This window comes from Syzygium oleosum, unplaced genomic scaffold (assembly GCF_021117445.2).
Source record: "Syzygium oleosum isolate NSW1041296 unplaced genomic scaffold, Sole_v2.1 Sole_v2.02, whole genome shotgun sequence".
NCBI lineage: Eukaryota > Viridiplantae > Streptophyta > Magnoliopsida > Myrtales > Myrtaceae > Syzygium > Syzygium oleosum.
The window spans coordinates 6,004,595-6,032,012 of NW_026607486.1; the positions used below are offsets into that span (position 1 = coordinate 6,004,595).

General features: G+C 37.5%; 1 protein-coding gene across 1 annotated transcript; it reads left to right on the forward strand.

Annotated features, from left to right (window-relative positions):
- Positions 1–19,641: 19,641 nt before the first annotated feature.
- LOC130137469 (polyol transporter 5-like) lies at positions 19,642–22,418 on the forward strand. The gene is made up of 3 exons (XM_056308829.1): positions 19,642–20,001; positions 20,505–20,851; positions 21,077–22,418. Exons 1-3 carry the CDS (start codon positions 19,836–19,838, stop codon positions 22,169–22,171), a joined length of 1,608 nt encoding a protein of 535 aa, XP_056164804.1. The 5' UTR covers positions 19,642–19,835; the 3' UTR covers positions 22,172–22,418.
- The last annotated feature ends 5,000 nt before the right edge of the window (positions 22,419–27,418 follow it).

The following is a 27,418-nucleotide window of genomic DNA, read 5'->3' on the forward strand; positions in this document are numbered from 1 at the left end:
CTTCGTTTTTGAGTATTTGTTGAATTAGCAGTACAAAATGTCCAAACTTCAAAGTTGTTTTCTTGATGGAGTCTGTCATCGTTTTTCTTTCTTTTCAATTGATGGAGCTTATCTTATAATCATGCTGCTAGATGAGAAAGCCATTTTTTTCCGTACTTCCAGTCTCCGACTTCTTCTTACTTTGTTTGGTATAATGCTTATCTCACTCTTCTTCTTTTCTTCTAATGTCCATTTTAAGTAAGCCATTATATGCAAAGAGACAAATTTTTTTATTAGGGCCAAAGAGTAGAAAGTCAAATTCCTTCGCCAAAATCATTACCCGTTCATATTTAGTAAATGAAACGGGCAAAGCACCCCTCCGTCATTCAGTGACTCTAACTTTGCCTTCAAATTTTCTTTCGCTTATTTCTTCTCCCTCTTTCTCCATGCTCTTCTCGATTTCTCTCTTTTGTCTCTCTCTGTGGACGCTAGGAGCTTTTGTCGCGCAGCAGCAAGGTTAGTATTTTCGTTTGTTGTTTTAAGTTATATTAGTTGTTTTTAGTTGTCAAAATACCCACATTGAACGAGTTGGATCTGGTTTAGTGATTTTTTGGTACCAAAGCAGTGGAAAGAGATAACCATGAAGAGCTGAAGATGGAACACGCCCTTTCTGCCAAAAGAAAAGAGAGTGAGAGGAAGTGCTCGATTTGATGAACATAATAGAGGTGAGTAACGAGACATCAAAGTCTCAGAATTTCACAAGTTTCTAGTTCTGTGATCTTCATGAATGGAATGTTGACTGCATGCGAACTCCTTTTTTACATCAGAATGCCCTGGACAATCCTCCACTCGAATTGGCTACTCTAAAGTTACAAAAAGCCGAAAGAGTCTTGAAACTGGCTGAAAAGCATAAGGTATTCGCTTCATATTTCTTCTCGCGTGAAGAGAATACATATCTTCTCGGTCCTGTGAGGGCGGAGAGTATTCCCCGGGGCCAGGAGGGCCCGGACAATCTGCGTCTCTCGTCTAGCTTATAGGATGGCAATGGGGGCACAGGGTGAAATCAAGAAGAGGTCTATTATCACGTTTCCAACAAGGGGATAACCCTCCATTGGTCTACTAAGATCAGAAGGAACTTAGTCGGCGAAAGAAGGTGCTACTAAATGAGTGTAGTTGGCTAGGGATGCCGCACTTGTCGGGACCACAAATGACTGGAGATTCGCAAAGAGCTTTGATCTGGGGAAGTTACCAATGGGGTGGAGTGGCATGTTTTGTTGGGTGAGCGTTGCCATTCATTTAAGCCCCAGGGAGTGGCATTGATGGTTGAGGAACACAAGGAAGCGATAGAACAACTCGCAACGAAGGCGTTACGGAATTGAGTGGGAGATAATGTCACGGACCATGATTCTCTCATACTCTCGTACCCTTGTGAATGGAGCTTGAGCCATTGGGGTAAAGAGTGAGTGATGCAGAGGGGAAGGGACAATTGATTCGTGGGAGTGGCGTTAGGGTGGTTTATGCTAGGAGTTCTAGGTTAAAATGAATATACCCTTAGAAGCTCTGAAGGTGGGGTTAGCCTCACGTACACTAACTGATCGAAAGTTGATGTCACTCTCTTGATAAAGTCATGGCAGACAGAAACCAATTTTTGTCCCTAAAGTATTATGAGTGTCTTGCTTAAGGACTGGATGCTTGAGTCAAGCTGAGCGTGGTGCGATCCAATATAAGGATGCTATTCACCGTTCTGTTATTAGGAATGACTATAGAAAGAAAGCTGACTTGGTGTTCTCGGCTCGCCAGGTGCCACTCGAGCTATTCCATGGCCAAGGAAGTGCTGGCCCAGGACACTTTGATGCCACCTCACATGATACTAACCATTGGGATTCGCATTTCTAAGAGCACAACTAAAATAAGTGCCTACAAGTTAAAGTTACCGTCAATTCCTACCAAATCTACTTTAAACATTCAAACAATTTTATGTTAGTGATTTCAGAAGAAAATTGGTCGGAAAGACAAAATTGAATTTCGCATAAAGGTTTGGACCAAATTGGCAAAAATAATAAGTTTAAGTTTGATTGGATAATTTCCGCTACATGTAAATATGTCTTAGGAGATAAATATATCTATGCATGTCCAACCAACAAGTCATTGTTTCAGCAACAAACTCGCCCAATAGGCAAATGTTTATCATTGGCACCTTGAATCGAACAAGTAAAATTGTCCAAAAAGTCCTAAACATATTGTACAAAACCAATTCAATCATAATCCTTTCAATTGTGCCAATTTAATCATAAACTTTTTGACGATTTGCCAATTTAATCTTAAAACTTTCAATTTTGCCAATTTTGCCCTAAACCTTTTGATGATTTGCCAATTTAGTCTTAAACTTTTTAAGGATTTACTAATGTAGTCGTTTCGACCAAATATCCAAATAATATGGTTTAAGACTAAATTGACAAATATTAAAAAAGTTTAGGACTAAATTGACACAAACAAAGGTTTAGAGCTAAATTGGCAAATCGTCAAAAGATTTAGGAGTAAATTGGCACAATTGAAAGATTTAGGACTAAATTAGTCTCCGTATAATAGGTTTAGGACTTTTTGGACAATTATCTCAATCGAACATTTTGGTAGCAGGTGAAGTAGATTCCTACCCTATCCAAACCTCTTTTTATTTTTGAACAAATGGATCTTTCTCCTAGGCTTTAAGTCTTACCCTCCCATGATGCCAAAATGTGTAAATTCGAATTTCTTAGAACACACTTAAAAGAAGTGCCGTAAGGTTAAAGTTACCATCAATTCCTACCAGATCTACTTATAAACATTCAAACGGAGGTACTCAATCATCTAGAACCCATTCTAAGTATATATTAAATAAGTATACTTAGTAGTTAGATTACAGAATCACGTGTCAAGAATTTTGACAGTGATCTTCTCTTGCACGATTGGTACCAAAAGCTGGGATACGCAGTCAACAAAGGGGACAGAAAAAGAGGCCCAACATAGAATTCGAAGGCACGTGACCTTGACTTCTTTCCGAACATTTAATGTCGGTCTCTAAAGTCCAAACGCCTTTAATGTACGGGGACCATTTTCAAAAGGTGTTGTCCAATTGGTTGCAGAGATTATTCTCTGAGTGCAAAGCAGAAATTATTCACTGAATATAAAGTACATGCATAAATTTATACGAGAGATCCATCGTATTCAATTATCTTACGTACTGATTGACGACTGATATAATTTCTCACTACTGTGTCTTCTGTCACTTACAGAGAATGGAGACATATTACAAAAAGCAAGGTCTTTCTGCATGACATGGATTTCAAACACTCATGATTTGGACGGAAGGGTGTCATTGATTTTGCTAAAATCAAACCTAAGTCGGACAAATACGAATATCCTATGCATGTGACATAAATTAGGATCCAAAGAAGATAGAATAGCTACATTTATGGATGAGCTCTTGGATGCTCCATTGCCAATAGGTATAGAGACGACTAAAATTGGTAAAAATAAATGGGGAGTGCATCAATTGCAAGTAAATGTAAAGTCCAATGCATCGAAGACAATAAGTAAAGTTCACTGCACAAATGTGAGTGACCTTAAAGTATGGTGATCACATAGGGAATCAACCCATTTTTCCTCTTAGTATAAGGTCCGAGTCAAATAACAGTGATTCAAAGCACACTCAATCTACACAAGATCATATTTGTGTAGAATCTAATAAATAGTACGTTTGTTTCGTGACAATGGAAAAGAAATTTCTAACTTTGATTTTTTATATTACATAGAAAAATGAGTTAACAAAAAAATTATTTATCACAATTTATGCCAAAATATTTTTGTTGATAACAGAAACATTTTTGGTTCATTCATTTTGCCAAGCACAAACAATCAAAATTAGGAGTTCCTTACCAAAAACAATCAAAATTAGGAAAATCTTTTTCAAATTGTTGATCTTGCACGATACAGTCCCCTAATTATTCACTCACACGAGATTATTCCCCTTTGAAATGACTCTTTGCATCAAAGACATAAGTCTTTTCAAAGAAACCTTTCATCACATCTCATTTCCCACTTTCTTAATTTTTATAAGAAATGAACCATCGACCAACTTGAGCCTACTTTATTGGAGCAACTATTTCCCTCAAGTTGAAAGCCCACTCTTACCATAAAGGCGATGAATTTCAAAGCAAGATTCCTGCCAACTACAAGATAACATTACTCAAGAGCATTAATATATGTTTGGCTGAAAATAATGCACTTGTCTAGGGAAGGAAAAAATGGGTACAGGATCTTTCTGTTTTCCAAGTTGTGTATATGCTAAAAAAGTGTTTTACAATCTGGTCTAGTGTTGATGTTATTGTCAAATCATCTTGATGTGGACTTGAAAAGGACTAATATATCAACTACGACATTGCTGAGGGATGTTGATGTGCATGTTATTATGCCCCACCTTCATTATCACATTTTATCATGCTCTATTTCTCAAAATTTATATTTATTTGTTTTCCTCTTTGTGGACTATGGACGGAAGATGACATTAATGAAAATTACAAGGTCGACCACATTGGAGCTTTCCTAGAAAGATCATGTGCTGTCAATTATTATAGTGGATGCCTTCAAATGCCCAACACTATCTTATGCGACAAACTCCGTAAGCTTATAAATAGACATATTCATTGATGATGCCATTGTAGCATCACCGGATGCTAGATGCTCCGAACGAAAGATACAGCTTGAATCATCATGAATCGTTGACCTAAAATTAGAACAGTGCATTCAACCCCAAACTTCAGAAAAAAATATTTTACCCCTCTGAACTTGGATAGTCACTTATTGAAACTGTAAACTTTTTTCGTTAGCATGTGTAACACACATACTTTTTAAATTGGTAAAGTGAATCTGTTTTTCAGATTTGTATCATATGCACTTTTCTCCTCAATTCAAGCGAATATTGAGTGATTAAGTGAAAAATTTGACACCACCAGCCCTTAAAAGAACAGGAATTAGCAAAATATTCTGAAGTATGTAATCGTTGTCGTTAATTGACTGATATAGCTCATTATCACTGTTAAATCATATCTTCACTAATTTAATGTGTAAAATTTACAAAGGCTTAATAAAGGCTATGCAATAAAAAAATTAAAAGATGCTAAATTATTGAAATCATATCACTTGAAATCAATCTTTAACTCATTTTTTAATTCCGAGTCTCTTGGGATTTTCGTTTTTCATAATTTTCATTTAAACTAATTCTTTTTAAAAAAAATTTCATATTATACAATTTTTTATCTTCCGTTTATTTATATTTTTCTTAATTAAATATATTAAACAAGTAAACTTTAGATTTCAACGTGGCAATTTTTTTTAAATTCATCTTGTATGTTATGTATCTGAATTGAGGGCAAGAAGGACATTTGATACAAAATTGAAGAAAAAGTTGCACTTTACCCTCTTGAAAGGCATGTGCATGGCACATGCTAATGAAAAAGGTCAATGGTGTTGAGAGTGTAACAATATGCGAGTACAGCGGGAAAAAATTGATCTTTTTAAGTTCAAGATTTAACTTGCACCAACCTTAAATTTGAGGGGATGAAATGAAACTTTTCCAAAAATAAATGAGTGATTGAGGAATTATATTTCGCACTGGCTTCTTTTATTCTTCAGTGGTTGCATCCATAGAAAGAACTTAATTGCACTTTTGGAAAAAAGGTCAAGGACATAATGAAACTAAATGAAAAGTTTAGGTTTTGATTGTGTCCTATAAACAAATTTTAGGACTTTCCGTGCAATTTTCCCCATTCCACATAGGTGAAAAAAAATTAAGAATTGATAAAAAACGGTGAGAGCATCAATTGCAAGTAAATGTAAAGTCAAGTGCATCGGGAGACAATAATTAAAGCTCGCTGCACAAATGCGAGTGACGTTAAAGTATAGTGATCATATAGGGATTCAACCCATTTTCCCTCTTTGCATAAGATATCTACATATATTTGTAGCCATATTCACAACATCATGAGACTCGATTCACACAAAGCCATATTGCTTAGAATATGATAAAACAACTCAACCTAAGTATTCACCTACACGAGATTATTCCCCTTTAACGTGACTCTTTGCATCAAAGACATAAGTCTGACCACAGAAATCGTTCATCACATCTCATTTCCCACTTTCTTAATTTTTTGTAAGAAATGAGTCCTAGTCCAACTTGAGCCTAATTTATTGAGTTGCAATTTCCCTAAAGTTGATAGTACAATCATATTATAAAGTAGATGAATTTCCAAGCAAGGATCCTGCCAACCACGAGATGACATTACTTTGGAGCATTAATATATGAGTTAAGAGAAATGATCTTTCAATACTATGCTAATCTATTTTCGCCTAGCACTTTCTTGCTTGCCCTCAAGTTTATCACCACTCGAACATAACGTGTGCAACCAAATATTCCGAAAACAAAATAATCAGTAACTGTACTTGATCAAACTTTTTCGGGAATCAAACATTTGATCACAGTTTATAGGGATTTATTCACCACGTTACACACCATACTAAGCACATCCGTCAGGAATTTCCTAACCATACACTAGAGCATGGGATGTTTCTAGTAATGTTCTGCTTATTAACTTTGCAACATTCTATGGTTCATTGGCATTAGTCTGGTGTCTCACTATGTCATCTCCTTGTAAAGTTTGTTTAGCAACTCAAAGTAAAATTTCTTACCACTGTCAGTCCACACATGTTTAGTTGTCCTACCAGTCTCCTGTTAGATCAAACTTATTCATTAGCACAAAAGCCCAAGCCCTTTTGAGTAATCATCAACAACGGTTAACATGAATCTAGCACTAAGCCTACGAACATTCAAGCTTATCAACTCTGCAATCTTCATGGATTCTCTGATAGTCGTATTGAACTGCATTTTCCACCATTTGCCTAAGTCATAGCACCTGCATGTAATCAATTTATCAACCACATAGCCACAAAACATATTCATTTTACTCAGAACCTTCAAGCTTCTCTCACCAATGTACCCTAAACGCATATCCCACAATTCATACTCTCGAACAGATAGATCCGACATCTCTACAGTGAAATATATCACTTTCTCTCCTTGATACTCATATTGGCCACTATGCTTGATTCCGCTCATAATCACTATAGGACCTCAAACGACCTTTAGAACTTCACCTTCTAAAGTATATCGACATCCAGCCCAATTCAGTGCAATTAAGGATATTATGTTCTTTTTCAATTTTGAAACATGTCTTTATCAAGTTAATGTCCTCGCAACAATGTCAGGCATTATGATTCCATATCGACAACACCCACGATCTCATCATTGTTCTCCAACTACACTTCACTACTATCTATATAATGATGAGTAGTAAATTCATGTCTGGCATAGCATGAAACGAGCAATCAAAATCCATAATCCATTAGTCAAACAGTGAATAATTATTACTCTCCAAGACACTATCAGTTATTGCAACAATATCACCACATATTATGTATAATATTTGGATCTCAAGTAAGAAACCCTTTTTAGCCAACTCAAACTAGGAACCCAAGTCCAACGTAGAAAAGTATTTCAATAAGTTCTTACTTGTTCGGAAGTCAAACCACAAGTTCTTTTCGAATTTGGAATTTTTACTTGGATTGAATTTTGTTCACTAGCTCAAGCTTGAGACATATACACGACACATCTCATTTCCCACTTTCTTGATTTTTATACGAAATAAACCCTTGTCCAACTCGAGCCCAACTTATTGGAGAATCAATTTCCGTCTAGCGGAAAGTCCAATCTTAGCATAAAGTTGACCAATATCAAAGCAATAATCCTGCCAACCACAAGTAAACATTACATTAAAGCATTTATATATGAATTGAGAGGAGTGATCTTTCAATACTATGTTTCGGTGGAAATGATTTATTTGTCTAGGGAGGGCAAAACTGGGTATAGGCTCTTTCTGTTTTTCAACTTGTGTATATGCTAAAACTATATCACAATGTGGTGCTGTGCTAATGTTTTTATGTTAATGTCAAATGATTTTGATGTGGACTTGAAAAGGACTAATATATATTCACCTTCTGGTTTTCACCCATTGAATTGTTCAACCACCGCATTATTAGGAGATTGGCCAGAGATGATGACGCGCATGTCATTATGCCCCCAACTTCATCGTCGCATTTGATTCTTCTCTTCTTTTTTATTTTTCAAAATCCATATTTATTTTTGTTTTTTTCTCCTTTTTTAGGGCTCTAAGCAAAACATGACATTAATGGAAATCAAATCCGAGGGTTGAACACATAGGCTGCGTTTGGTCGTCCGGATTTCTAGTCAGGGTAAGATTGGATAGGATATGATATAAAATCCAAGGGATTTGCTATATCCTATCTACTATTTGGTGAATCATAGTAATAAAGTCGGATATTTTCACATATTACTGTGTTCATTATTTGCAATGAACGTTATATCAGTGTAAATGAATCTAAAAATTGCACAAATGAAGATGATAAAAATTTCTCACAACACTCTTACCTATTTCATTTTTATTTATTTTTTATTATTTTTCCCTCTCTTTTTTAATTAGTTTCTTTTCTATTTCTTCCCCTTCCATCATTCTCTAATAAAATTTTATTAAATAGTAAACTATACAGATATGCCTAAAATATATAATAAATATAAATGCTAAATGTGTATTTAAATAAATAAATATATATATATATATATGAAATCTATATCATAAGATAGAAAGAAAATTGAATATATAAATATAAATAAGAATAAATAAAAACGAATTTATTGTTATTTTTTTTGTTATTTTAGAATTTTTTATATTAAAATTCAAATATTATTTATATTCGAATATTATTTTAATTTTATTAATTTAACAAGTTTGTTGTTAGAGAAAATTAAGTTTTATATTATGGATATTAGAAATCCTATCCACCTTTATACCACCTCCCCCTGGGATAATTTTATCCGGGCTATATTCCTTCTATATCCGACTTTATTATATCTTGAGCAGGCACCAAATATGGGATATGATAAATTTTATCTTATCCCGACTACCAAACGTAGCTATAGTGCTTTGTGCTTTCCCAGAAAGATCATGTCCTGTCAATTAAAGATATTATAGTGGTCGCCTTCAAATGCCCGACAGCATCCTATGCGACACCTCCATAGCCAGCATAAAATGTCTTGTTTTATGACATAAATCTGGAGTAGTGCCACGTGAACATAGTTAGCCTGTCATTTGAAAACATAAGTTAGTGTAAGTTCGTGTATAATGAGGGCATTCAGTGTTTAATGCGAACGAAATAATGATGCTCGATTGTGGACGAAGGACTGGACCCCTCAACTGCCTTTCCAATAGTATCGGGCATATTATATGAACTTGCAGGATTTCTATACCCGTTTGAAATGTTGTTAATTGTCAGATTCAGCTCATTGTCACTGCCAAATCTTATCTTTGCCGATTTAATGTAAATTTTTGAAAAAAGAAATCGAAAGGTTATAATCTCGATAGATGCAAAATACGAAATCGATCAAACCAAGATTAAGATTAGGTTGAGTAATTAAAGGGATCCAAATACTAAAAAATGCCTTCTTTATCGGCTTGACACATGCGTAAGTTGTATCTAATTCAAGAATAAGAAAGATTATCCCGACGATTTGCAGATTAACAAACTCTTTGTCGGGCTCAAGAGTGACCCGTAATATGAGGAACAGCTCAAAATCATGTTACTGCATAATTCCTTATTTAGGTTGATAATAAAATTATGAATCAAATTATGAATCACGTGGTTTGAAAAGTCAAACCAGGATTTGGGGAAGCCAAGCTGATCCGCAGACCAGATCAACCGAACCAAACCTGCTTTTGCCAGTCTGTCTTTGGGTAGAGAGATGATACTCAAGACTCCACCAAACTCGTTTAAAGTATTTGGTACCCTTTGATTAACCTAACTAGCCGTTGCTCTCAAATAAATTAATTATGTTTTTTTTTACTTTAGCAATATAGTCGGTTATATTGATGTAGCCTAATGACAGGAGAAGAGTTATTTAGGGAAAATTGCCCAAGAAGTCTTAAATCTATAGTACGGTGGCCAATTCGGTCCTAAACATTTTTATTGGGCCAGTTAGTCCGAAAATTTTGGACGATTTTTCAAATATAAACCTTACTGCCAATTTTGGCCAGAAATCACTGACGTGGACTTTGATGTAGCCTAACATGTCAATTAATCCATCGATTATTCTTGCCAATGTGTATTTTAAACCTTACTTCTTAGGAAATAATGTCATTTTGAAAGAGCAATAATGCAACTCCTAATATAAGGTTTTGAAAGGGCTAGCAATAAATCTGAGGGATTCTATGTCAGGCTGACACGCATAGCCCGCAATGGAAGAACCGCATGTTGATGAACTTGAACAATATATGAGGGGAAATATAGAAGAGTTAGCATGAAATTTCCCATTGTATCAAATGCAAAAACCTTTATTGTCACGCATGGTGCTAAAATTATATACGACAGTTCTTTTGCAAACAATATCTGTTGAAATTATACACGACAATAAGGACGGGAATGCAATGTTGAAGAGTATGTGGAGGGGCCGTGACATCCGAGCAACCTCGTGCCAAGAATTTGTGTGCACATGACTTCTATTCGCGTGGCCTTTCCGGACCTGTTCGAAAAGAAGTTATTCAGATGCAACTGGCGTAGTTCGTCTAGTCCACATTATCCGCTGGATCGTGTTCATCTCACATGGCCAGAAAATTCGACAGATCACGTGCATTGAACTCATGTACGCTGAGTGCAATCAATTATTTGTCCAGTCAATGTCATTTTCGCCCGAGTGTCCACTATAGTCATTACATGTGGGCCTTTTGCTATATTTTTGGCTCCTTGTTCAGCACATTAGATCCCTTTTTCTTAAATTTCCAATGTTTCGCTTCTAATTAACACGAATCAAGTATATTCCCGAGTCAATTATAATCTCTTAGAATATTTCGACTATCTGACGCCACCAATTTTTATTTATCTATTGCCGCCATATCGACCATGTATATGATAATAATAAAAGAATCGATGGCGTGTACATACTATAATATAACTGGGAATGTCTAATTAAGACCGGTTCATGCGAGATTAACTTAATGAGAATAATATAATAAACAGAATACAATCGCCCGAAAACAAATTTGGGTACGCAAGATCAAGTTGGGAGTTAATTTCTTATTTCACGAATCTGTTGTCCTCATCGAAAATGTCCACACGAAGTTCTTATCAGAAAATATAACAATGATATAACATGGATTTAGCATATGACATTCATATGACATTTGCTTATCTTCAAAGGTTCATGGGTCAGTTTCTCTCCCTGGTCAAATTCTTGGACTCTTGGGGAGTAATAATAAGTCAAAAAATCACTTTGAAAACTCCTTATAAAATTCGAAATTCAACGGGCATTATTTTGAGTGTGCTGAGCTGTGGGATCTTGTCATTTTCGAAAGCCCTTTTGACGGTCTCTCCACCGGTCAAACTTTGACTTTCAAGTAAGAAAAGGATGTGTGAACCGAAGAGGTTGCTCACCATTGACTATGAAGATGCAATACATAACTTTTTCTTATTTTTGCCATTTTTCTAAAAGAAATTCCAAACTTCTCCGGGGGAGACATCACTGCTCCTAATTTGTTTTGTCTTGCCACTAACCCCAAACTTGTACCAATAACTTAAGAATACATTATTCCTTCAATATGACCGTTGAAATCTATCGTGATAGCCATCGTGAACGTTAATAATCTGACATGACTATGCTCTTGATCGACACGCTAAATCCGTTTGCTTGGTGTTGTTTACGGATGTTGTCACGTCGAATTTTAAATAGCAATCGTGATGAACATATGAAGGAAGGTATTTTCACTTCATGGGTACAAATTTAAAGTGATTGGTAAGATGAATAAAGTTTGAAGTATTCACGTACCATGGGAAAAATTTAGAATTTTTTGTGGAATTATCCGTTTTTTTTTTTTGGGTCTATATGGGATTATCTTTTTCATTTATCTCTTTTTTATAAACCTCCTCTTCTTGTTTCTCGACTTTTTTTTTTGGTCGAATTCTTGTTTCTTGATGATAAGTATGGCGATGATGGGGCAAATCTCTCAACGATCTTGATAAGGATAGACAACAACGGCGGCCAATCTTTTTTCCTGAGGAGTTTCAATATTTTTTTTTATTAATATTACGAAAAATCTCAAATTAGTATACATGTTATAAATCTACTCCAAACTAATTTTTTGACCACAAAAAACCCTAAACTGGTACACCTTTGATAATTTTACCCTTCGTTAGTTTCTGTTAAATTTTACCGTCAAATTTCTAAGCTGGATGACATGAGGCAGTTTACGGGTGTACCAGTTTTGGGTTTTACCCTCCGTTTGTCACAAGTGTACAAGTTTGTGATTTTTTGTGGTATTAATCCAATTTAACGGAGGGTAAATTTGTCACAAATATATCAGTTTGGGGTTTTTGGTGATCAAAAAATTAATTTTAGGTGAAATTGTCATATGTGTACCAGTTTGGGATTTTTTGTGGTCAAAAAATTAATTTTGGGTAAATTTGTCACATGTATACCAATTTGAATTTTTCGTGATATTAATCTTTTTTTTTTGGTGTGAATCCCAGGAAAATAAACCCTTTTTTTAATTAATAGCCTCATTTTGTAAAATGCTTGATCTTATCCAAAAGGCCGAGAAAGGTCTAATCTTTGAATATGGTAAAAGCATTATGGGAATATTGGAGCTTTTTCCAAATCAATCAGCGGTCAAAAGAACATCAGTCATCAGCTGCCATTTCCACAGTAATTTTAGTCGAAAGAATGTGAATACGCTACATGTGTGTTGACAATAGGACTCTGGTTAGAGCTAGCTGAACTCGTCAAGGATTTGGGTTATCAATATATATATATATATATATATAGCTGAACTAGTAAAGGATTTGGGTTATCAATAAATAGATATTTATATATACACACATATACACACACAACTCACCTATATATATAATACATCACATTTTCACCTTTTACGTACATTTACTTTTTGAAAATATCGAATATATTTTTATCTTTGCAAAACACTTCCACTTTATACCTTCACGTTAAAGCTACATGTGAACATGGGTTTTCAAAGAGAGGCAATTTACTATTTTCAATGTAGGTTTTGCTTAAAGCATGGGAATAACTTTTGCAAAAGTAGATGTAATAATTGGGTCGAAAGAGATGCGTTTTAAACTTTCTTATATTCTAAGATATTTAGGGGAAAAAAATACTATGTTGCATTTGGTTCATACGAGTCATCTGATTCAGTCAAATGAACCATCGAATGGATGGACTCCATGTGAGATTCACAATATCTACCAATCGTATAAGTTGGACTTATACGAAGCGAATCATATAGTAGCTCCGAGCTCCTATAAGAGTGTCCAAGTGTGCATGAGACAACATACATAATTAAATTATTTTTTTATTTTTTATTTTTCACTTAATCTAAATCTTGGCATGCACGCATTTGACTTTTTATAACTCAAAATACTCGAAACTTTCTCGTTCTTTCTTTTTCGTATAAGTGCGTTTGTTTCATTCATGTGTGACTATATGCAGATGGACCAGTCTGCAATGCAAGCCCCTGTACAATGTGATTGAATCAATATCTATATCCCCAAATTGCAACAAAGTGAATTGTAAAATATAACAGCAAGACTAGTCTTCCTTCCCTGAATAGCATGCACCTCACATCACTTTTCAAATGTTGACCCACGTTCCATGTAACTTTTTCATAATTTATGAAAATTTATAACGCTTTACATTTTACGAAACATCATATATATAAGAATTTTTCATATTGGCCAAAAAGAAAAGAATTGCCATGGAGAGTGAAGACTCCAAGATTGATGATGATCCAATCTTGATTCCCCTGGCACAAAAAATGCATGAATTTCGCTTATATTATGTAATCAATTGTTATAAAAAAGAAAATGCGAGTTTTGTACCAAATGCTCCCAACGCTTTGGATGGACATAAAATGACCTACCGAAGAATTGTCCACTGGTCTTCAAGTTCGAACACAAAACAATTTATGTTCCCAAATAAACTCTTCATTTTTTTTTCTCTCTGTCTTCTTTTTGACACATATTTGATATTTAGCATAAAAATCAATTATGGGTTCCATTTCTTTACCATAACCAATCATAAAAATTATAAAGCAATATACTATAGTAAATCCCGCTTTCTAAATTTCATTTGCACTTCATTCATCTATCGTATCAAATAGTGGGGCGAACAGGCAAAAGGTTCGGAATAAGTCACCCCTCGTCAATCCAATTCTGCCAAACGACTTCAAATTGCTGTACGCTGGGTTTGATTGTATTGATGCGGACAAAAGGAAAATGAAAACAAAAGAAACAAAATAAAAAAGAGCAAGAGAAAAAGATAAATTGTGAGAGAATTTATTCATTTTGGGTTTTCTTTGGCAAACAAAAAAAAAAGAGGAGAGAACAATCATTGAGGGTGTTGCAATTTGCAAATTTAGGACGGGTGGTGATGAACTGTTGAGCTGTCAAAGTCACGGGTCCTTCCAAGCTCTGATGGGACAAGCACATCATTTTGGACTTGGGAAACGTTTTGGACACATTATATGACTTTGGGAGACGCACACCTTTGATCATCTCGTCCGTTTCAATCTCTCTCTCTCTCTCGTTGACTTGTCGTGCTCGACTTGAAGAATCCATCTTTCTTTTTTCTTTTTTTTCTTCAAGAGCATTCTCATATGATAAGTGTACATGTGGCCAACGTGAATCCAACTAGTCAAGAAGGGCACTGATGCTATTGGTCCCAAAGGCATATCCTTTTTCCAACGTAAGTTTCATATTACCTTTTGTGACGAAACCAGCTTTAGACCCCATGAATTGTATATGAATTGGGGGAACTTTAGTTCCTAAAGTCAGGAGTTAAACCGATGAGATTGGCTTAATAGTTAAAGAAACCAACGCGTGGGACAATGCAGAACCGGCTAAAAAGAGAGGAAAAGTCAGATATCAGTAGCTATTTTGATTGCAATGTACACATGCCTAATGTTATACGTATGTATGTGTGTGTGTAACTTTTTGTTTCATTGGTCGGTCTCTTGTTGAATGTTTCTCCTTTTTGGAAGTGTTGTTTTATACAATGATAATATATATTTATAAAGAAAGATTATCGCAGCACATCGCAATCATTAGATGCATGGACGGTTATGCACTAAATATCTTATTGATATGCATTCTCGCTAACTCAAAATTTGACTATACCCACTCAATTTTATTGAGAGGAGAAGCCATTTTAATTTATAGAAATTATCTGATAATTCAATAGTTCATCATCATTTGACACTTTTAAAATCGGGTGAATATTGTTTTTCGTTTTGCTTAAATTTTCATCAAATCCAAATATTTGCACAAGTGATTCATTTGCTGTTCTTTTATTTTTATTGTTTGGCCAGGATGGCCCATACTGTTAAAAAACACTATAAGTGAAAGCAAAATTCTCCAATTAAATTTGCTGTTATACAATATATCAATGTCGATATTGATGTTTCCAATTTCTAGCAGTTATTTTTTTATCAACCAAGCCAAAGTCTTAAAGGAGCAAAATTGACTAGTGGGATCTAAGCTGTTTAGTTCTTTCTTGCATTTCTGCCTCAATCTAGCTGGAGCGTCTATCCAGATTATTTTTCTCCTTTCTAGCAACTCTTGGTGCCTATCCAAAGGCCATCCTTTCATTTTTTGCTCTTTTTTTTTTAATTTAATTTTTGGGTCAACTTTCGCACATCTCAATTGATCCACCGTCTGATCCAGTGTCTTTGACCAAAAAAACATTGATCTATCGTCCGGGTGATCTTGGGGGTTCATTCTCTCATAATCCCCCTCGTGCTTGGGAGTAGTTCTCAAGATCATTTTTTTGCATTTATTTCATCAAGAGTTTTTGGAATGATGATTTAATTGATTATGATATATTTTAGTGGGTGTCGTTATCTGCATATCCCATGTATCTTGGATGGGCGGCTAGCAAAAGTAGGCTCACCAAAGTTTTCTTTGGATTAATAGGAAAGGACTGCGATTCTTTTGGCTGGAAAGTGGGAAGGCCATTGCTGGGTTCACGGTCGGTTAAAAAGAAAATTCACACTATTATTGATAGTTGAACGAATTCGATTAAAAATGCACATAATGAATGGATAACTAAGTGTCATTAGAGTTAATTTAATAACAGAATTCTTCTACATGCATGGCACGTGCACGGGTCATGCGCGGACCATGTGTAGTTGATGCCCGGCACATGGAAAGCTTGACAGTATCACCCAGGTTAAAATTCAACAAGGACGTGCAATTGCTAAAAATTTAGATTGTCTTTAATGAGTTAAGAAATGAGGGTCGCCATATCGAATGTAGCGACACATCTTCGTTCCTATTCCTAGATGGTCCTGTTAACCAAGTCAATTACCATCATGTTATATGAAAACATCAATTAAGCAAATTATAAAATGCATAAGTATACATGTTGCCAATTAAATTTTTTTCAAGTGTTGATGAAAGGTGTGGACATACAAAATCTAAGACATTGTAACATGTCATCCGCACTTCCCAAATAATAGGATCTTGATCCTTTATTGTTTGGATTGATCTGTCTGTTAAAAAAACATTTTAAAATAAGATCAAGATTTAAATCGTGGTAAGATCGGGATTCGAGATTGTAAAATTAATAAAACCGGGCAAAACCATAAACTATTACCGATTTTAATCTTTGTCCATTTTATGATGGAAAATCGAATAAAATAATTTGGCTTTTAACTTAACATAGAAAAACAGCAAATTTATGATATGTTTTTGCCCCAGCTACACTAACCAAAGTCAAATATAGCCTTTCTTCTAGGAACACTTGAAAGTTGTGACCAATGTGTTGGGAATGCGTAACAAAAACCCAATACCTCCATCCGAATCGCCATAGGGAGTCTAAGTCTGAATCCATTAACATATCCAGTTGGATCCACCTTCACTTAAAATCTTAAGTCAATGGGTTATGAGCCAACTATAATATATTAACTGCTCTGCACTAGACCAATTCTCCGATGCGGGATTTCTCTAACACAACTCATATGTGCATCTCAATAATCTACCCCCACAATGTTAGGTTTGCTCCCCCTTAATTCAGGTATCATTCTGCATTAACATATCTCTACTTAAATCTCCAACGCTCAAATTCATCCCTAGTCTCTTTCTCCCAACCGAACCATGAAGGCTTAAGACCTCGTCGCTACATCACAATGCCCACCTGTCCGGAAATCGCGTTGGTCACCAGATTCCTTTCTTGAGATTATTCACTAAACACCTAAACAGATTGGGGGCACACCAATTTATCATCGTCTCTAATGTCATTTGTTGGAAGCATGCAACAGAAACCTGATACCTTCACTTGGGGAGATCATCAAGAGAGAGTCTAAGTCTGAGCCCATCGACATATCCAGTTAGATCTACATTCACTCAATAGCTTAAGCCAATATGTTATAGGCCAACTAGAATATAGTAATTGCTTTGCACTATACAAATTCACCGATGTGTAACTTCTCTGATACAACTCACACGTGCATCTCAACACAATGAGAGTTTGATTTGCAAATGTCCGCTATTTTGCTTCTTGACGAGACTAACAACGACGAGGAGCAACTCAGATATCGATGTATTGTTGATAAAATCAAAGATATAGTACAAGGTTTGCTTGTCCTCTCTCTCTCTCTCTCTCTCACTGATCTTATTTTATTCCATTTGTTTATGAACGGATATGAAATTAACGTTGGGTGTGACATAGCCTTCCTTTGAAAATCATGACAAAATCCACATAATAATTGTAGCAAGTCAAATAAACTTGATATTTTCTTCTTCTTTTTTCTCGTAATAGTGGAGCACCCACAGCTTTTCGAATATCCGATAAATCTTTGTCGACTAAACTTGAGCATACAGATTTGGGCTCTGGAAAGTGGCCGTATTAGAAAAAAGGCAAATCCGGCAATTCAAAACCTCCGGCTTTGAGCGAGGAAAATGAACATGCTTGTAACACTTTGAGAATTCTTGGGCTGAGTATGCACTTAGAAGTTACTGTTACTAGAGACAGTGAACATTTGGTCCAATCAATGAGAAATCAACTGGTCAAGAAAATTAAAAATAATACCAACAATCAAGCCATCATATTAAAAAAAGCATTTCTTGGCTGTCGGCAGCCTAAAATTAGCACACTTCTTAAAGTCATCAAATCCACATGTATAATAATATAATTTTATAAACTATCCCTTTTGTCTTATTGTACATTGCAAACAGCACATACACTAAAGAAACCTTGAACTTTGGGCATAGGATTTGTACCTATATGTAATAAATCAGTATCTTATGAGTGCATGATTGTTGTTTATTCATATCTAACACAATTTCCCATTTCAACGTACAGCTGTGTTATGGGGGAGATCCCCAACCCTAACAGCTAGATACGAGGTCTCCACATGATTCTTGTGTTTTTTATAATTTATTTTTGTCCTGCATGTCATAGAAACTTCAAATAAACAATTAGTCATCACTCAGCAGCAATGAATATTAAATAGATAAATAACTAATTCAACGGATGGAGGCTTTTCAACCAAATCCAACAAGCCTATCCCCACACTAGGAAAGATCACTTTTCTTTTGTTTTCCTTCCTTTGCTTTTGAGTTTTGGATTAGCCCAAACGCATCAAACTAAATCCACCTTTTAATTTGATCAAAAAGAAAGCCAGCAAAGTCAAAATTGGGACACTTGCTAGAAGCTACTTCTTCACATGCGTTTTCATAGTGGAAAACAATTAGGGTTTTTTTTATTAGCACGTTGCTATAAATTGAGAGTTATGGTTGGTTCATATCACCAATTTGATTACTTCTGGTAATAATCAACAAGTGAAGGGACGACCTAAGAGATATTACCAAATATGGAAAAAACGGTAAAGATAACTAGTCTCTATATATACCTGTCAAAGTGAATCATAGACCCATTTCTTAACCCATATTTGATAGGCTTAGTTATTTTATGAGTTAGTTATTTAGTAAATGGGTGATAAATTTTGTATAACCAAAAATAATATGAATGTTAAATGGGTTCACAATATATTAAAACCCGATCCACCTCCATGACTCTATCTTCTTCACTCTCTCTCGTCATCACTTGATCTTGCGCTCGCTCGCTCCGTGCTCTCACCTCGGTTTGGGTATGAGTTTTGCTAAATTAAGTTAAATATGGAAGTATTTAGCAATATGGGTCGGGTCAGGTATATGTCATTATATTTGTATTGCAAGGAAATGTGTCAAAACGGGTTGAATGAGTCAATCAGGGTCGATCAATTTTCGATACTACCTGACCCATTTGACGGGTCTAGTTCTTTGATGACATTAAACGCGGACATACTCTTATTTTGCAAAAATAGTGTTTTTTCACAAAAAGATGTTTTTTCACCTGTAGCTTTGTTTTATGTTAGGTAAAAGAGGGACGGTGAAGATTATGAGTCAAGTGGCTGGAGACCCACGAGAGCACAGAATCACGGTCCAAACGGTGACGCAGGTTTTGGTCTCTTTCTAAGACGAGCGACGCGAGCTTTGGCCTACATATACACTCCCCATCCCAGCACACCAGTTTCGTGTACCTTCTTCCCTCACTCCTCTCATTTCTTCTCCGCTCGTTTTCAATCTATTCATATAATCACCCCCAAAAACTCTCTCTCTCCCTCTTTCTCTCTCTGGAGAAGAAGATGGAGATGGCTGACCAGAAGACCGTGGCTAAAGATGCCGTCTCCAACAACGGCGTCGAACGGAAGTCGATCGAGGACTTCGATCCTCCGGCGAAGCCGCGCCGGAACAAGTATGCCCTCGCCTGCGCCAGCTTGGCCTCCATGACCTCCGTTTTGCTCGGTTATGGTCAGTTCCCTCTCTCTCTCTCTCTCTCTCTCTCTCTCTCTCTCTCGATGCGTTCGATGTTGTTACAGCATGGGAAGACTCGTCCTGGTGACCCGTCCATGATGTTTGGAACTCTCTAAACCACATATCTTTGCGATGTCATTTGTGAATTTATTTGCATACAGCGAATCATAATAATAGATCTATTGCAAAAAGTCATTTGTTTAATGGATAGGAGATGAAAAAGAGCAAAAGAAAAACGAGAAATTTTCAATTTTTCGCATATTTGCATATATAGCAATAAATGGTTTCGTACAACATCATAATTTTTTTCCCCTTTTGAGCCAACCAACTTAATTTTGAATAAAATCCATCGTGCTTATTATTTATAATATTCTCATCTTATTAACAATATATATAAAAGAAAATCAACTTGAAGAAAAAGGGAGGAGAAAAGGTCACAGGATTTTTTTAATTATTTTTTTAATTTCTTGTAAATAAGATTTTTTTTTAAACTTTGGCAGATATAGGAGTGATGAGTGGAGCGGTCTTATACATACAGAAGGACCTGAAGATAACCGACGTGCAAGTGGAGGTCTTGACGGGGATCCTCGCTGTGTACTCGCTTCTTGGGTCGGCGATGGCAGGGCGAACCTCCGATTGGATCGGCCGCCGCTACACCATCGTCTTGGCTGGGGCCATCTTCTTCGCCGGGGCCCTCCTCATGGGCTTCGCCCCCAACTACGCTTTCCTCATGTTTGGCCGCTTCGTCGCTGGCATCGGCGTCGGCTACGCCCTCATGATCGCCCCCGTCTACACCGCCGAGGTCTCCCCTGCCTCCTCCCGCGGCTTTCTCACCTCCTTCCCCGAGGTACTTACTCATTTTCTTTTTTTTCCCCCTAATTTGATAGCATCTTTTTCATTTTTTCGTTTGTCATTAATTTTATCTTTTTGTTGTTGAACATGCATTATTCTTGTTACAAGAAAAATTGAAGTTAGAAAGGTGATTATGTTTTAGGGCTTATTTTTCTTATCTAGAACTTTTTGTTATTACGGCCACCAACCAGTATGAATGGATGTCATTTCAATGGTTCAGGTGTTCATCAACGTCGGCATCCTCCTTGGCTATATCTCTAACTATGCCTTCTCCAAGCTTCGCCTCAACCTCGGGTGGCGTATGATGCTTGGCGTGGGAGCAATCCCCTCGGTCCTCCTTGCGTTTGTGGTCCTCGTCATGCCCGAGTCCCCCCGGTGGCTCATCATGCAGGGCCGCCTGGGCGACGCAAAGCGTGTCCTAGCCAGGACGTCCGACTCCAAGGAGGAGGCCGCGCTCCGGCTTGCCGACATCAAGGAGGCTGCTGGCATCCCTGAGGAGTGCAACGAAGATGTTGTCAAGGTCACCAAGCGGAGCACTGGGGAAGGCGTGTGGCGCGATCTCCTCCTCCACCCGACCCCGTCAGTCCGCCACGTCCTCATATGCGCTGTTGGCATCCACTTCTTCCAACAAGCCTCTGGCATCGACGCCGTCGTCCTCTACAGCCCTCGCATCTTCAAGAAGGCCGGCATCACCTCCTCTGACAAATTGCTCGTCGCCACCATTGCGGTCGGCTCTGTAAAGACAATGTTCATCCTCGTTGCCACCTTCCTCCTTGACCGAGTTGGGAGGCGGCCGTTGTTGTTGACCAGTGTTGGCGGGATGATCGTCTCGCTTGCCTCTCTTGGAATGTGCCTCACCATCATCGACCACAGCCACACGAAACTCATGTGGGCGGTTGTTATGTGCATCACGTCAGTGTTGTCCTATGTGGCGTTCTTCTCTATCGGAATGGGGCCAGTCACGTGGGTGTACAGCTCAGAGATCTTCCCGCTAAGATTGCGTGCGCAGGGGTGTGCGATCGGTGTCGGCATGAACCGTGTGACGAGTGGAGTGTTATCGATGACGTTCATATCACTATATAAGGCGATCACCATCGGTGGGGCCTTTTTCTTGTTCATGGGGATCGCATGCGTCGCGTGGGTGTTTTTCTACACGTTTATGCCAGAGACGCAGGGGCATACGCTGGAGGAGATGGAGCAGTTTTTTGGTAAATACACACAGTGGAGGTCCGTGGCCAGGGAGTTGGAGATGCGAAAGAACAAAGCGGTGGTCAATGGTGACGGAGTTAGTGGCGAGGGGCAGTTAGAGAAATGATTATAAGGTGGGGAGTATCTGATAGATATGAATGCCCTTGTTAGGGTTTTTAGAGTAATTATACGTAATATGAATTGGTTGATGATTGCTGACCATGGACAACGAGGAAAAGGGTTGCTTCTTGTTTGACATTTTTAAGAAACATAAACGAATTACTACGATGAATTTTAAAAGAAGAAGCCAAGAGAAATTCCTTGGGAAATTTAATTCCCGTTGGAATAAGAAATCTACCCTTTTTCCTTTGATATAGTGGTTGGTACTTTTCACCTACAATTTGGATCTTTACCTAAAAAAGTTACAAAGGTTATTGTCTAGACTTATTCTGTCAAACTAAAATTAATCATGAATCGATGAATCTGGAAGAACATCAATTTCCACTCATTTCATTTAGTATTGATTATTACCCTCCGTATCTCAAGTTTGGAACTTGGGTGGTTTTATTATTGCGCAATTTGGTACCAATATGCCAAATCTAAATTTCTTTTTATCATCAAATTTATAAGCTACGAAGTGTGTTGTGGCTTCTATTTTCTTTTTGCCACACTTCAGTGAATCCTCATGTATAATTTTCAAATTTAATAATGAAACCAGGTTATATTCAAAGGAAGGCTATATCACACCCAATGATAATTTCATATCCGTTCATAAACAAATGAAATTAAAGTCACATAATTCATAAATTGAATAAGAAAAAGGGGATTGGTGGTCACTACACAAATTATCATGAAAGATACAATAGAAGTTGGATAAATCTATCCATCGATTAAGCTTTCAAAATAGTTACGATAATATCGTTCTATACCCGATAAATATACTTCAAAAATATTTAATAAATATTAGAGAAAAAGAAAACTTAATGGAGAGAGAGAAGAGAGAGAAGCCAAGTAAACTTAATATATATAAAAAGAAAACTTAATATATATAGTCTTAGAATATATTAAAGCTACATTGTTGTTTGGATTGGTCATCATCGATGTTAAGACTCATCACGAAGCGGAGGAGCAAGCATTCAACATTAAAGTCTCGTTGCGATTTCTGTTTTAAGGTTTAGGACAAATTTATTTGGTCCAATTTTCCTCTTTTGGTCCATTATAAAATGGAGAGAAATTAAAATCTGTACAAGTTTTAGGTATTGTCCAATCTTACTAATTTTACAATCTCGAATCACAATCTTGTCACGATTTAATCTTGTTCCTATCTAAAAGAGAATTTGAAACGAATGGGAGTACCCAGATAATGGAGATTCAAGATCCTATAAATTCGCAAAAAGGATGACATGTTACAATGTCTTAGATTTTGTATGTCCAACACCCTTTCACCAAGGCTTGAAAAAATTCGATTGGCTATGTGTATACTTATGCATTTAATTTGCTCAGTTGATGTTTCCAAACACCACGATGGCAGTTGACTTGTTTAACAGGAACATCTAGGAGTAGGAATGAAGATGTGTCAATATATTCGATATGTCAACCCTCATTTCTTTCACTTTCTTCTTCTTCTTCTCGTCCTTTGCTTTTTGTCCCAATTGATAGGGAAAGATTATTTTTTCTAATGATGTACGGTACAATATGATACCATAGGATATCCGGCTTCACAAGTATTTCGATACAAAATACATGAAAGGGAACTTGTTCTCAATTTCACTAGGACAGGGTGCTCCTCATCTGATTTCAATGATAGGAGGTCATGTTGCTCATTCAATAATAATTATAAATAAATAAAATATAGAAAAACTTTCAGCTGTAGTTTGAAAAATCATGTGGCGATTGTGCTTCTAAGAAAAGGGTCCACTGCTGAGTGGTTGAAATGGTAGGGAGGATTGCTTATGGAGAAGATTTAAAAGGGGCATGGACACATTTCAATTGATGCATTGTCTCCTAATTGTTGATGTTTGGAGGGACTGATTTCTTGCTCTAGTCACTGTCTTTGCCGCTGCTCTCAGTCATCAACCTTTCCCCTTTTTGTCTTATTTCTTAATTTCCTTTCTTTAAATTTGAGATTCCTAGTTCTCAAAATAGTAGGACCACCAAAATTTCACACTCAAAAGATTTTTTTTTATGCACAGATTAACAAGCAGGGCCAAAAGAGAAGAGATTCAAGATGTGGCACAGAATTCATATGGGACATCAATCAGAGTGACTGTGAAACTAGTGATGACAGGTTGAAGTGTGCAGGGCAAAGCTGTACCAGATTTCTTCAATAGGAAAGGCTTCATCTGTGGTGCAAGTGAGGCTTGCCAAACAGTGCATGTTCAATTAATACTGTGTCTAGGAATCTGACACCTTGCTCCGGTTCATCTTCTGATCAATCATACATCAGGTGATCCAAAGTTCTTTCTGAGTTGTCAACTGCAGAGAGTTTTAAAGCAACGATTGGGGCAGTGTCTGGTCAGCTAACAAGGAATATCAGAAGAAGTGCATCAAAATCAACTAGATGGAGTGAAGTTGCAACTGTGTATAGAACCAGAGACTAAGGGCCCGTTTGGTAACATGCCAAACAGTGAAAATTTCTGTTATTTTGTTCCCAGAAATAGTTTGGGAACAGAAATGCGTTTGGTAAACTTTTTGTTCCCGGGCACATTTTTACAAAAAATTATGCCCAGAAACAGTTTTGGAACAGAAACAAGAAGTAAAAAAAAGTTGCTTCTTGTTTCTCGACACAATCTTGAGAATGAGTTCTTTTTCTTCTTTTTCTTTTCTTCTTTGTGTTGTTCTTCCCTAGGCTGTGGCCGGTCGCCGACGGCCAGCCGGCTGCCAGCGACCGGCCATAGCCTAGGGCCGACGAGAGCGTCACGGCCCTCGCCGGCCACTAGTGGAGGCGAGGGTGAGGGCTGGACCCTCGCCGCCTGGGCGAGGCGGCTCGCCGTCGATCATGGCGAGGTCGGCCTCGCCCAGATCGGGCGAGGCCGAGCCTCGCCGTCGCGACTGACGGCGAGGTCGGCTTCGCCGTGGGTCGCGACGGCGAGGCTCGTCCTCGCTCGATCTGGGCGAGGCCGACCTCGCCGTCGCGACCCACGGTGAGGTCGGCCTTGCCAGTCGCGACCGACGGCGAGGTCGACTTCGCCGTGGGTCGTGACGGTGAGGTCGGCTTCGCCGTGGATCGCGACGTCGAGGCTCGGCCTCGCCCGATCCGGGCGAGGCCGACCTCTCCGTCGCGACCCACGGTGAGGTCGGCTCGCCCCGGATCGGGCGAGGCCGAGCCTCGCCGTCGCGACCCACGGCGAGGCTCGGCCTTGCACGATCTAGGCGAGGCCGGCGGTGAGGCAGCGGCCAGGGCGCGTCGCCCGCCTCAGTGGCCGGTCGCCGGCGCCGGCGACCGACCCTGGCCAAAGAAGGGAAGGGTAGAAAGAAAAAAAAAGAAAAAATATTAATCAATTTAAAATATTATTAATAAAAGAAATTTTGTGTAGTTACCAAACGTATTTTGTTCTTTTCTATCCCAGGAATAGAAATTTTGGATGATTCTACCAAACGCCTTCAAATGCTTAGAAATTGTTTTAGACACGAATAAAAAGAATTATTTCTGAGTAGAAATAGTTCCCGAGTACAGAATGATTGTCATGCACACTCTAAGCTTATGTTATCGGGTGCAATTACCGAGGAAAAAGTCATTTTGATGATGCCTTCAACTGATTAGCATTTGAGGAATAAGTCGGATTTCATGATGTGTAATGTGTCATAATAAGGAAGTTAGAGTGATTATCTGTTTGTCCCTCATTGACGATAATTTTATATTTTTTGGATGTTGATGTTTTAAATCGCCAGTGGATTGATTCAATCGAGACTTGAAAGACTACGATCTTTAGATTTTTCACGCAATATCGTTTTCAACGAGAGAACTACGAAATCCACGACTAATAATGTTTTTAGATTTCGTGACTTGAGGTATAAGTTGTTGACATTAGGATTTACAAATGGGCAGGAAATCCTTCCATCAATTCAAAGCATTAGGTAATGACCAGAATTATTTACACATATCTTTCCAACCATTTCATGATATCCGAGCATAAAATATAAGGGAGACAGAAGAACTTGGGGGAATAGAAAGCCAACATCAAACTTCTTATGATTTTCCTAAACTCGAATGATCAAACATTATACCAAATGGAAATTATTTAAAAAGGCACACTTTAACATAGTATCGGTATAGGTACAAGAACATCTGGAGGAGACACTCGAGTTACCTTCATATAAATAACTGCTGAAACCCCTAAACTAAAGGTTTTGTTATCCAATTGAAAGTCCACCACAACACAGCAAGCACCTCTTTTGAGAAAAAGCCCCACTTCAAACCCTTTTTTGAAATAATCCCTAAGAATATTTTGACTCGACATCCAAGTTGATTCATTTCTACGATAGTAAAAATGATCCAAGGAAGTTTTATAGCCACAAACATCAAAAAAAAAAATTCGACGAACACAAACGTCAAATTTAGAGAAGGCTTGAATTTTAAAGACGTTTCCTTCCTAGTTTTTTTTTTTAGGGGGGCCGGACCTTCCTAGTTAATGTGAAAGCTATCCATCATTTATGCAAAAGAGAAAGAAAACTATTCACCACCATCACTAATTTTTGGGTCCTTAGTATTGGGTCCTTCAGCAGCGTTTCCGCAGATACTGATCTAAAAAAGGGGGTTTACCAAAAATAAGAATGAATGAATGCAGGTATTCTATCCCTTATGGCGCCCCTCTTACTTCTTAGGCCCTTACCACATGGGACTGACTTTTAGTATTCAATTCATTCCAATTCGGGCATAAGGCTCTCTGGCCTCAGGTTTCTTATGTACAAGATACTCGTAGAGGCGAGTGCACATATTACCAGGAAGTAATCAAGACTTTGCTATCATGCCATTCTAAGATATCTAATATCTACAGGCTTTCAGGGAGGAAGGAAGTGTTTAACCACTCATGATTTTGCACACTGAACACTCAGGCTAAGATCGTGATTATATTAGATTTCTTTCTCTTATCCTATCTATTAACTATTAGAAATTAAAATATAACTCATCCTCGTGTCATCTATCCAACAGTGAATATGTAAAATAAAGATTACTTTATCTATCGTCATGGCGGGGTGGCACCGCCATTGAGGAGAAAAGAGAGGCGGCAAGAAAGAGTGAGAGGCGAGAAATCAAAAGAGATTGAGAAATCCATCGTCGGGAGTAATCAGGGCATTCCTAAAGAATAGGTCTTTACTTACAAATCACTTTACAAGCCATGCGTATGGACTTGGGGTATTACAACTATGGACG

What these genes read in the sequence shown, in the direction of transcription:
- LOC130137469 (XM_056308829.1), top strand. Translation starts at nt 19,836, where the DNA reads ATGGAGATGGCTGACCAGAAGACCGTGGCTAAAGATGCCGTCTCCAAC. An exon ending in CTCCGTTTTGCTCGGTTATG is followed by an intron (nt 20,002 to 20,504) that starts GTCAGTTCCCTC and finishes AAACTTTGGCAG; the next exon opens with ATATAGGAGTGATGAGTGGA. An exon ending in TTCTCACCTCCTTCCCCGAG is followed by an intron (nt 20,852 to 21,076) that starts GTACTTACTCAT and finishes TCAATGGTTCAG; the next exon opens with GTGTTCATCAACGTCGGCAT.